The sequence below is a fragment of the Otolemur garnettii genome, unplaced genomic scaffold (assembly GCF_000181295.1).
Source record: "Otolemur garnettii isolate 467f Iridium unplaced genomic scaffold, OtoGar3 scaffold00144, whole genome shotgun sequence".
NCBI lineage: Eukaryota > Metazoa > Chordata > Mammalia > Primates > Galagidae > Otolemur > Otolemur garnettii.
In genome coordinates this window covers 3042160-3053973 of record NW_003852539.1, presented here as the reverse complement: position 1 = coordinate 3053973, position 11814 = coordinate 3042160, and the positions used below count along the sequence as shown (strand labels likewise).

General features: G+C 42.7%; 2 protein-coding genes across 3 annotated transcripts in view; one reads left to right on the top strand and one right to left on the bottom strand.

Moving 5' to 3' along the window:
• Positions 1-9594, top strand: part of CAP1 (cyclase associated actin cytoskeleton regulatory protein 1) — a 32773-nt gene extending 23179 nt beyond the window's left edge. For both annotated transcript variants that reach the window (XM_012810882.2, XM_003798979.3), the window contains exons 5-13: positions 933-1076; positions 1177-1262; positions 4095-4200; positions 5700-5877; positions 6814-6998; positions 7169-7292; positions 7439-7521; positions 7858-8001; positions 8439-9594. In XM_012810882.2, coding sequence (XP_012666336.1) covers positions 933-1076; positions 1177-1262; positions 4095-4200; positions 5700-5877; positions 6814-6998; positions 7169-7292; positions 7439-7521; positions 7858-8001; positions 8439-8522 — 1134 coding nt within the window. In that variant the 3' untranslated portion in view covers positions 8523-9594. The remainder of the gene's footprint in view (positions 1-932; positions 1077-1176; positions 1263-4094; positions 4201-5699; positions 5878-6813; positions 6999-7168; positions 7293-7438; positions 7522-7857; positions 8002-8438) is intronic.
• A 536-nt stretch (positions 9595-10130) lies between these two features.
• PPT1 (palmitoyl-protein thioesterase 1) overlaps positions 10131-11814 on the bottom strand; it is a 40594-nt gene continuing 38910 nt past the window's right edge. Inside the window, exon 9 of the mRNA XM_003798985.3 lies at positions 10131-11397. Within this exon, the coding sequence (XP_003799033.1) occupies positions 11275-11397 (123 nt within the window). The 3' untranslated portion in view covers positions 10131-11274. The remainder of the gene's footprint in view (positions 11398-11814) is intronic.

Here is an 11814-nt window from a genome sequence, read left to right as displayed (position 1 = left end):
AAAAAAAAAAAGAGAGATTTTTCTTGTAGTCAAAAACATTGGTCGTATTTTGCATTTGGCTTTCCTAGGAGCACAGAGGCACAATAAAGCAAGTCTTCCTGCTAATGCTATATTAAAACCCTCGACCCTCAGCATGCCTAAATAATGTGAAAATAGAGCAAGATAATGTTTAAATGTACTATATTCTAATTCTTAATCTGTCCTAATTATTTAAGATCTGAGAATAGAGATACTCAGGAAACTGAGCTTTGGAGGAAGGATGAATACACTAGAACACAAAATTCATTCATTTGTTAAGCTGCCTGCTTGACTGCCGAGCAACCTAATTGCATTTAATTCATCAGCTCTCTACTCAGCAGCTGCTATATGGCTAGCAATGCATTGAGCTACAATGATGATAAAAGAGGGTGAAGACAAAGTCCTTGTCTTTAAAGAATTAACGAGAAAGAGAAACATTCTCACATAGTTCCATTAACAGTTTGTGTAGGTAAAGATAAGGATAAGGTGACAATAAATCCTGGTAGAAGGCTGGTGGGGCTAGGGTTGGAGGGCTGTTCCTCATGAAGCACAGGAACATTTGGATTAATGGAAAAAGAAGAAAACATCTTAAGTAGAGGCACAGAAATAGCCAGTATATAGTATCTCCTGTGAGTGGGACAGATAAAAGCCAAGTGGCTGATGTAGGATTTTGTGGTATACCTGAAGTATGGATCCTGATAATGAAAAACCATAAAATCCAGCCTGAGGAGTTGGAACTCAGTGAGGAAAGTGAGATGATGAGCAGTGTTTTAATCTTATGAATAAGGGCAAAGTTTATTTGAGTGTTCACTATAGTCTGTAGAGAATTCTTTACTTCAGCATCCTAGCTGACCAACATATTAAGATTTTGTAATAGGCTTTTAACCTGAATCTTTTCTTGCATCTTTTCCTAGAATAAGCTTTCTGATTTGTTGGCACCCATCTCAGAGCAGATCCAAGAAGTGATAACTTTTCGGGAGAAGAACCGAGGCAGCAAGTTGTTCAATCATTTGTCAGCTGTCAGTGAAAGCATCCAGGCCCTGGGCTGGGTGGCTATGGTGAGCAACGCAGCTTCTAGGGAGGGAAGAGGTAGACTGCAAGAGGGAAGAAGACACAGTCGGAGAGGCTCCGAGTCACTGACAGCTTCTCTCTCTCTAGGCTCCCAAGCCTGGCCCCTATGTGAAAGAAATGAATGATGCTGCCATGTTTTATACAAACCGAGTCCTCAAGGAGTACAAAGATGTGTAAGTTCAGTTTTTCCTTAAGGGCAGAGGACCTCTTCAGCTAGTTACTGGGGTAGCACTTCCAGTGGCACCGTGGCTGCTGTGCTGATTCTCCTATCTTGGGTGTTTTCTGGAGAGTTTGGTATTGGCTCATAGAACCCGTGTTGCAGGCAGGAAGTGTTTCTGCTTCCACTTCTCCATAGTTGGTGAAAGCCCTTTCAATCTTTTGATCCTTTCTCTTCTGTGTTTAGAAGGTTTTGCTGGAGTTAACATGGACTAATGCCCTTAAATTTGCCTGTTTAGGCTCGGCAGCCGTAACACAGTGGTTATGGTGCCGGCCATGTACACCAAGGCTGGTGGATCGAACTCAACCCAGGCCAGCCAAACAACGACAGCTGCAATAAAAAATAGCTGGGCGTTGTGGTGGACGCCTGTAGTCCCAGCTACTTGGGAGGCTGAGGCAAGAGAATCATGTAAGCTTAAGAGTTTGAGGTTGCTGTGAGCTGTGATGTCATGGCACTCTACCAAGGGCAATAGTGAGACTCTTGTCTCCAAAAAAAAAAAAAATATATATATATATATATATAAAAAATAATTATTTACCTGTTTATACAAGATTTTATTCCTTTGTTGAGCATTTGTCATCGCCTTACTGGAAGAGGGTTCAATAGGACTTAATAGAAAATTGCCCTGAGTATTCATGCATTTAGTTAAAGTGAGAGTAAGGCTGGGTGGCACCTGTGACTCAGTGAGTAGGGTGCTGGCCCCATATACGGAGGGTGGCAGGTTCAAACCCTGCCCCGGCCAAACTGCAAGAAAAAAATAGCTGGGCGTTGTGGCTGGCACCTGTGGTCCCAGCTACTCAGAAGGCTGAGGCAGGAGAATTGCCTAAGCCCAGAAGTTGGAGGTTGCTGTGAGCTGTGACTCCATGGCACTCTGCCGAGGGCCACATAATGAGACTCTGTCTCTAAAAAAAAAAGAAAAAGTGAGAGTAAGGTTGCTTAGCCAATGCAGGTATTACATAGGGAAGTCATTGTATACCTGACTATTGTAAGTCTGCCAGTGCTAACTGACTCACTCATTTGGTTTTGAGCTAGAAAGATTGCACACAACAATTATTAAGTTGCATAGCTACCTAAATCGTTTCTTCCATTCATCCTTGATCAAGAAATATCTCTTGACTTACTACTGTGAGCAAAGAGTAAGCCTTCCTATGTGTGTGATGTGTGCCCCAGAACACCAGGTACCACTTTGATCCTTTCAGCAACCTAGAATTGAGCAAGAGAGCATTTTGTTATATAGTTAAAGAAATTAAGTCTTGAGCTGAATAACCTTCAAGTCTTTCATCTAATATTTAAGAAGAGAGAGGGGTCTTGAACCATAGAACAGTGCTATATCTCTAATTTGATGCTAATGGTTTCTTCCTAAAGGGAAGGTTTTAGGGGGAGGTTTTGCTTTTGTGTGGGGAAGAGCACTGTCCAGTAAGGCATTTGAGTTCTTGGAGTCCTAGAGTTCCACAGTGGTACTCTAGAGCTCTCCTCTACCATGGCTTCATGCATAGAATTTCTGTTTTTATCATTTTTATGTATTAGCTTCTGTCTAAAGTCTACTTTGACAAAACAGTTTTGCTACTTAAGAAAAAAGGTTTAGGCTTGGCACCTGAAGCTCAGTGGTTAGGGTGCTGGCCACATACACCAGGGCTCGTGGGTTCGAAGCTGGCCTGGGCCTGCCAAACAACAACAACTACAACAACAACAAAAATAGCTGGGCATTGTGGCTGGTGCCTGTAGTCCCAGCTACTCGAGAGGCTGAGGCAAGAGAATTGCTTAAGCCCAAGAATTTGAGGTTGCTGTGAGCTGTGACACCATGGCACTCTACCAAGGACGTCATAGTGAGACTCTGTCTCAAAAAAAAAAACAAAAACGAGAAGGAAGAGGTTTAAGAAACACTGCTGTGGCTCAGTGAGGAGGGCACCGGCCCCATATACCAAGGGTGGCAGGTTCAAACCTACCCCCGCCCAAACTGCAACCCAAAAATAGCTGGACGTTGTGGTGGGTACCTGTAGTCCCAGCTACTGAGGAGGCTGAGGCAAGAGAATCTCTTAAGCCCAGGAGTTGGAGGTTGCTGTGAGCTGTGTGATGCCACAGCACTCTACCAAGGGTGATAAAGGGAGACTCTGTCTCTAAAAAAAAAAGAAAAGAAAGAAAAATATAGGGCAGCGCCTGTGGTGCATTGGGTAGGGTGCCGGCCCCATATACTGAGGGTGGAGGGTTCAAACCCGGCCCCAGCCAAACTGCAACAGGAAAATAGCCAGGAGTTGTGGCAGGTGCCTGTAGTCCCAGCTACTTGGGAGGCTGAGGCAAGAGAATTGCCTAAGCCCAGGAGCTATGAGCTGTGTGATGCCACGGCACTCTATTAGGGCGATAAAGTGAGACTCTGTCTCTACAAAAAAAAAAAAAAAAAAAGACACACTGCGGTGAGTGATAGAGATATAATCCAGAGTCCCTGTCTTAATGGAGTTTGATCTAATTAGGGTGATAGATTAAATTATATTTAAAAGCTAATAGAGTAATAATGGGTTATATTTTTTAAAAAAGTTTGGTGGTGAGGGTAGCACCTGTGGCTCAAAAGGATAGGGCGCTGGCCCCATATGCCAGAGGTGGTGGGTTCAAACCCAGCCCCAGCCAAAAAAAAAAAAGAATAAGAAAGTTTGGTGGTGATAGAAATCTGCCATTGAGCAAAGTCTAAGAAACATCATAGGTGGGACAGCATGAGCCCAGAGGCTGGAGGAGTTCTAGAATCACTATTGTAGTATACCCAGACCATCTATGATGAGTTCTTTTATTCTCCCAGGAATAAGAAGCATGTAGACTGGGTCAAAGCTTACTTGAGTATATGGACAGAGCTGCAGGGTTACATTAAGGAGTTCCATACCACTGGACTGTCCTGGAGCAAGACGGTTAGTGAGTCCTTCCCCCTTCCCACCCTTTCTCCCTTTCTTTATCTCTTAGGTGGGGTCCTGAGACTTTAGCCCCACTAGATCCATTAAGACGTGCTAGTTGTTTTCAGTGGAGGGTAGAAAGAAAAGAGAGAGAAGAAAAGGGAAAAAAGATAAGAGTATAGAAAGCAAGGATCAGGGGAGAAGAAATATTCAATTCTATTCTATTTCAGTAAATGTGGGTCAGGGACAGTGATTGGTGCTAAGGGAAGACACATGAATGAGTTAGACCATTTCAGCTCTTAAGGAGCTTAAAAATATAGACAAAAAACCCCAGTGCAAATCACCAAGCTAATGCTGTAATAAAGATACAGACTGTAGCATATAAGGAATAGAGTGATTCTCACTGGGAGAGAGTGTGTGTTAAAGAGGTACTTTATGATCTGAGACTTGAAAGAAACATAGGGCAAGTGAGAAGTAAGATACTAGCAAAAAGCACAGCTTAAAGCAAATGCAGAATAAATACAGAGATTGGTCATCTCTGGCTTCAATAATGAGGTATGGTCAGAGAATTTTAGGAGAAAAGGCTGGAAGGGACAGTAGGCTGAAACTTTTAAATATTTGAGCAAAGGAGTGGTAAGGATCAGATTTGTCTTTAAAAGAGCCTCGCTAAGTAAGTTAGAGATGAGGGCTCATGCTTAGACTATGAAGTAGTCAGGGTGCTAAGGGCTAGGAGAGAGAATTTGCAGGATGTAGCACCAAGATCGTAGATTTAATAAGGTTGCAGGAGCCAGGTACAGTGGCTCATGCCTGTAATCCTAGTGCTCTGGGAGGCTGAGGTGGGAGGATTGCCTGAGCTCACAGGAAACCAGCCTGAGCCAGAGCAAGACACCCATCTCTAAAAAATATAGCTGGGCGTTGTGGCAGGTACCTGTAGTCCCAGCTACCTGGGAGGCTTAGGCAAGAGACTCGCTTAAGCCTAAGAGTTTGAAGTTACTATGAGCTATGATGCCACAACACTCTGTCGAGGGCAACTAAACAAAACTCTGTTTAAAAAAAAAAAATAGATTGAAGGAGTGGGAAGCCTCAAAGAAGATGATCTTAGTGTTAAGTCAAGCATGATGTGGGGATGTCTTTCACTGAAATAGGAACAAGGGGATGATTATATAGGTAGGGTAGCAACCAGGAGTTGATGAAACCAGTTTTGAGTTTGTTAAATCTAAAATACTGATGACACACTAAAGGAGATGTCAAGCAGATTTTTGGAAATAGATGTTTAGAGCTGGAAAAGGTGAGGTCAAAGGAAAAATGTGAAGGTTGAGGAATGAAGCTGAGAGTTGGATCTTTAGGAAGGGTTGAAAAGGAAAAAAGCAGAGTTGGGCATGGGTAGTGGGACCATTAATCATTGCCTTAATGGCTCTAGTGAGGACCCCATGTACAGTGGACACAGGTTAAGGCCCTACTATGGATGGTACAGATTGGAAGAGAGAGGATGACTGTGTGACTTGTACTTATTCCAGGGGCCTGTGGCAAAAGAACTGAGTGGATTACCATCTGGACCTTCTGCTGGATCAGGCCCTCCTCCCCCACCGCCAGGACCACCTCCTCCCCCAGTCCCCACCAGTTCAGGCTCTGATGAGTCTACATCCCGTTCAGCACTGTTTGCGCAGATTAATCAGGGGGAGAGCATCACACATGGTACGTGAGTACTGTGACACAGTTAGTACAGCAAATTGTCGGAGCCAGACCTCACCAACGGGAAACTCAACAGCTAGTCAGTAAAACTGAATCCTGGCTTGTATGCATTTGGGGGGTAACGTTCCTTTGAGTTGTACAAAGAGACGCAGACCTGCTTAAGTGGAAATTAAAAATGGGTGATTATAGTAGGAGGAAGCCCTCTGTTCCATGGGAAAGTGACTTAATTTTAAGTAGCATATCAATATATTATTTATATATGGCCATGATACAGTGCTGGCAGTTTTCCCCACAGCTTTTTCCGTTAATACTACATGGTCTCTGGGAAGTCGTGGCCATTCAGTATTGGCTACATAGTCAACATAGATCGGTCCACATTCAACAGCAAGGTGTGTCAGCAGCCTGCTGAGGGAGATCATAGAATCTTTTCCCTTAAAAAATAAAAGAAAGATATTTTTAGAAGCTGTAGGCTAACATGAAAGTTTGTGTATGTGTTTTTCTCAAAAATATTTTTAACCTGAGACACAGGTTCAAATTACCCTGAATATACACTCCTGAGAAAGTTTTGTGTGGTGTCAATTGGTTGAACCAAATTTGTTACAATGTGTATATTTATAACTGAACAAAGACAGATAGGAATAGAAAAACATATTAGAGAGTTTCAAATGTTAACACTTATTGGGGAGGGTGGGGAGTAAGGTTAGTTGTGGGTGGTTTTTATTTCTTCTTACCAAACAGAACCTTATAGTTTAACCTTGGCAGAGAAGAGTAATTCTAAAAAGCACTTGTCCAAAATTACTTGCAAAAGAGTATTTCAAAGGTTCTGGTTTTGGCTTTGAATTTCCTGTTAAGGATCAGTTTACTTGTGATAAAGTTGGTTATGCCTCAGCCCAAAGCCCTGGTCTGAAGGACAGAAACAGGTAGCTGTTGTGCTTACAGCCCTAAAACATGTATCTGATGACATGAAGACTCACAAGAACCCTGCCTTGAAGGCTCAGAGTGGTCCAGTACGCAGTGGCCCCAAGCCGTTCTCTGCACCCAAACCCCAAACCAGCCCATCCCCCAAACCAACCACAAAGAAGGAGCCAGCTCTACTTGAACTGGAGGGCAAGAAGTGGAGAGTGGTGAGTAAAAAAGACCAAGACTGGAGGTACAAGGAGTAGGAGTAGAGGGTTAAATTGAACTCAGCCCAGTGCAGGGTTCTGGCTTGTATTGTGAGAACAAGTTTGGGAGAGCCTTTTGTTGTAATTGATGAATGCTTCATGGTGAGATCTTGGGGTTATCTCTTTAACAGGAAAATCAGGAGAATGTTTCCAACCTGGTGATTGATGACACAGAGCTGAAACAGGTGGTTTACATATACAAGTGTGTCAACACCACATTGCAAATCAAGGGCAAAATTAACTCCATTACAGTAGGTGAGTCTTTGTGTCACTCTCCTAGGCAGGCTGTGTCCTGAGCTTGAGAGGGCTAGAACCATTTTACCTACTGTTTTCCTAAAGATTCTTAATGTATTATAATACTTTCAAGTTGCATCATTGACATGCTCTCTTTCTCCTCCTAGATAACTGTAAGAAACTTGGTCTGGTATTTGATGACGTGGTGGGCATCGTGGAGATAATCAATAGTAGGGATGTCAAAGTTCAGGTAACTTGATATCTTGGCTTTTTCTTTTGGTCCCTGAGGAATTGAAAGAGACACAGCAGACGCACAGATGTTGCTTTGGTGGGAATCTGATTCTACAAAGGCTGTAAGCAGAGCTGCTTTGGATATGGCAGAAGAGGGGTTGGCTCTTCAAGTGAGCCTTTTGCAGCACCTGTCCCTCCCCCGCCCCCCATCCCACCCCGAGTATCGGATGTCTGTTGCACACCTGTGAGCTTTTCATGTAGTTGCTGAATCCTGGGAAATAGGGAATGTTTTTCCTCCAGTTTACTGTTGTCTTCTCCCACTGCTAGGACTGAATTCTCTTGGTTTACTCTGCAGGTAATGGGTAAAGTGCCAACCATTTCCATCAACAAAACAGATGGCTGCCATGCTTACTTGAGCAAGAATTCCCTGGATTGTGAGATAGTCAGTGCCAAATCTTCTGAGATGAATGTCCTCATTCCTACGGAAAGCGGTGACTTTGTGAGTTTCTTGAGCTCTTTATTAGTATGATGTTAAAAACAAAAGGAACTGAAAGTTTCTTGCATTGGAGAAAGCTATTTGATGAACATTCTGCACTGAAGAGGTAAAACCAACAGTGCACACCAAAAGTAAGGTAGTCCAAGGTAGTGAAGCTCCAAAGCAGGTTTCTGCCTTTTAAGTTGAGCTCAGGGTAGCAGAACAGAATGGGAATGAGTCATGGCTCACTGTCAGGCTGGTGCTGCAGTCATGTGTCTTCTCATTTACACCTCATAGATTTAACAGTCTGTCTAAGATCACAGATTGAACAGTGAACAGTATAACACAGCATGACTTGATGGGTTTAGTTGCCTCTTAGTACATCCTACTCTCAGGATTAAGTAGAAGCAAATATTGGGAGAAAAGTATTCAAACTTTTCCTTTGTCTTCTTTATTTGCAGAATGAGTTTCCAGTCCCTGAGCAGTTCAAGACCTTATGGAATGGGCAGAAGTTGGTCACCACAGTGACAGAAATTGCTGGTTAAGCGAAGTGCCACTGGGTTCTTTGCCCTCTCCCTTCACACCATGGGATAAATCTGTATCAAGACAGTTCTTTTCTAGATTTCCTCTACCTTTCTGCTCTTAAACTGCTTCTCTACTCTGAGAAGCACAGCTACCTGCCTTCACTGAAATATACCTCAGGCTGAGATTTGGGGTGGGATAGCAAGTCAGTTGATCTTCTGCAGTAAGGTGCGACCTTTCCATATCAGTTCAATCACACCACCAGTCCATTCTTAAGGAACTGCAGAGCAGGACTGGTGCCTTTCAGCTTTTGGTTTTGGGGGTGTTATTCTACCAACAGACAGTCCTTTGAGAGAATAAAACAGTCCTAGGAATTAACAGATCAGAATGTTCACACTAGTTAATCTTTTTTCTAACAATGAGCATGAGGGTAGTAGAAGCTGGTATTGATTCCAGACAGTTCTTCTAACCTAACTAATTTTTCACTGTTGACAAGAGGGCAAGGGTAGAACTGGATCAAAAGCTGAGGCTTGGCCATCTTGGCATTCCAAGTGAAATTGTTTTCTATAAGCATTCCTTTTATTCTGCATTCCATCCTGGGTCTGTTTCAACCATGAGATAGGAGGTTCTTTGGTACTAGGTACTGGAGCAGTGCCCTTCATCCAGGGCCATTAAAGGTGTCTTGGACTCTTTCTTTCTCTGGGATTCCTGCCTAGCACCTTCAACAACACATCATCCAAGATGTCTGGCATTCCTTCCTCTTTACCTGCTAGGTGCCTGTCATCCATCTTCACTGCCTCCTTTCTTGTGTCATGCTCAACAACTTAACAGCTTCTGTCCAGGCACCTGAACCAGAGGACTAAAACCTCCCCTGCGGACTGGTTTTAGGTCTCAATTTATGTAAGAATCTTACACAGCATTGCTAAATAAATTTCATTCCCCCACTCCAGACAAACAATTACCAAAATATGCAACTTTTTTTGGTGGGAAGAGAGATAGTCCTGTGATTTCTACCCATTTCCTGAGGCCTGTGGAAATAAACCTTTATGTACTTAAAGTTATACAGAAAATAGAATAAAGTTAATACCAAACTTGCTTAGTTATTTTATGATATTTGCTGTACAGAGACATAAAAATACTGAAAAAAGAAAAATGACACCAAGAATTACGAAACTACTCTTTATTTTCGCATCCCCCCCTTCTTACCCTTAATCTTCATCTTTTAGTTGAAGAATAAGGTTTAAGAGAGAAAGGAAAACTCACGAAGGGTAAATTTAGCAGCACTAACAAGGTCTTTTGTATCAAAGCATAGCTCATAAATTCTCTAGTTTGCATTCTACAAAACAGTCTCCCAAAAGGTGTTAATACATGTTCACAGAGTAGGGGCTGTGATCTCCATGCCTCAATAGTGTAGGAGATGGTACATTATAGTTAGTTTTCTGTAACAGGAACTTTTTTTTTTTTGAGATAGAGCCTCAAGCTGTTACCCTGGGTAGAGTGCCGTGGCATCACAGCTCACAGCAACCTCAAACTCCTGGGCTCAAGTGATTCTTCTGCCACCACCTCCCAAGTAGCTGGGACTATAGGTGCCCACCACAATGCCCAGCTATTTTTTGGTTGCAGCCGTCATTGTTGTTTGGTGGGCCCAGGTTGGATTCAAACCTGCCAGCTCAGGTATATGTGGCTGGTGCCTTAGCCGCTTAGCCACTTGAGCCACAGGCACGGAGCTGTGTAACAGGAATTCTTAAAAGAGTCTTTAGATATTCTAATGGGGATTGATCTCCAAAAGGAGAAAGGGAGTGTACAGTATTTTCTAAGCTTTTTGAGCAAACACTTATTTTCTTACAGAACACATCAGAAATACTGTGTAATATGGTGGTAAGTGATTCTGGGGGAGAGGAAAATTAGAAAGCCCAGTCTCTTCACATTGCTTTTCCCGTTCTCTGTTAAAGCCAACAATTATAATTCTAGCGTGCAGACTACAAGTCATATTAAGAAAGGACAGGTTGGTCAAGGGTGGAATGGAAAGAACTAGCTGCCTTATTCTTCACTCTTACATTTTCTTCACCGTCTATTTAGGTTATACAAGATGTATGTTCCTCTCTTAAGTAACCGATTGGGTGCACCTTCCCCCTGTAACAGAGCAACATATTCATCACTATCTAAGGAAACAAAATGGTGCTGTCGAGGCAAGATGGTAGGCCAGTGGGATCTGTCTAGTAATTGCTAAAATGAGGGAAGGCAACAGAGAGGAGGGTGGCCTTAAGAATTATGCAGAACATCTGAACAATTCCTTTCCAAGCACTGGTTAAATCATGAGCAAAACTGACAAAGCAGTTATATCAGAACTGCAGGCCTGGATACCAGCCTCCTCTATGCTTGAAATGTGACTAGGCTTTCCTGAGGAAGACATTTGCCCTTAGAATCTATCTCATTGGCTTTAATTTGTTCAGTATCTTCTGGGCCTGAGCACAGTTCTGACACTGATCTGCAGCAGACTTATGTTTCCTAGGACTGAACTTGATTGACCACAACAAAAGGCTGTAAAATAATCTCCATGGTTACTAATTAAATTTGCATTTAACACCATATGGTGATAGGCAAGAAAGGATAAGATATGGATCTTAGATCTTTCCAAGGCATATTAGATGATGATAGGAAAGGATTAGTTGCAAGGTGAACCTGAGCTCAGGCTTGGGCATGAAACAAACTGCTCTCCTGCGTGGTTTAGAAGAGTTAGGGGCTCCCTGACCTCTGTTGCAAACTGCAAGGGTTTCATTCAAGGAAGGGTATGATATGGTCATAAAACCATTCTACAGACAGCTGAAGATGGTCCCCTTCTACAGCCAGAAACACCAGCTGTCCTGCCTTGTCCATCTCCTTTAACCCCAGGCGATCCTATAAAAAGAAAGGCCATAATTAATAAAGAAGATTATCAAAGTTTTGGAGCAAAAAATGAATGTTAAAAAAAAAATGTTAACTTGAGATATATTCTCAAAATGCAATTTGTCCTCTATTAAAATTGAGGTGTATTGTCAAAAATGCCAAAAAGGAAACTTCACCCTTGTTTTTTCTAAGTATTAAAAATGTATATGCAGGGCAGCACCTGTGACTCAAAGGAGTGAGGTGCCAGCCTCATATGCCGGAGGTGGCGGGTTCAAACCCAGCCCCGGCCAAAAACTGCAAAAAAACCCAAATGTATATGCAATTGAGGTTATTCTATACAGAGATTTTTTTTTTTTTTTTTTTGAGACAGAGCCTCAAGCTATCCCCCTGGGTAGAATGCCGTGGCTTCACAGCTCACAGCAACCTCCA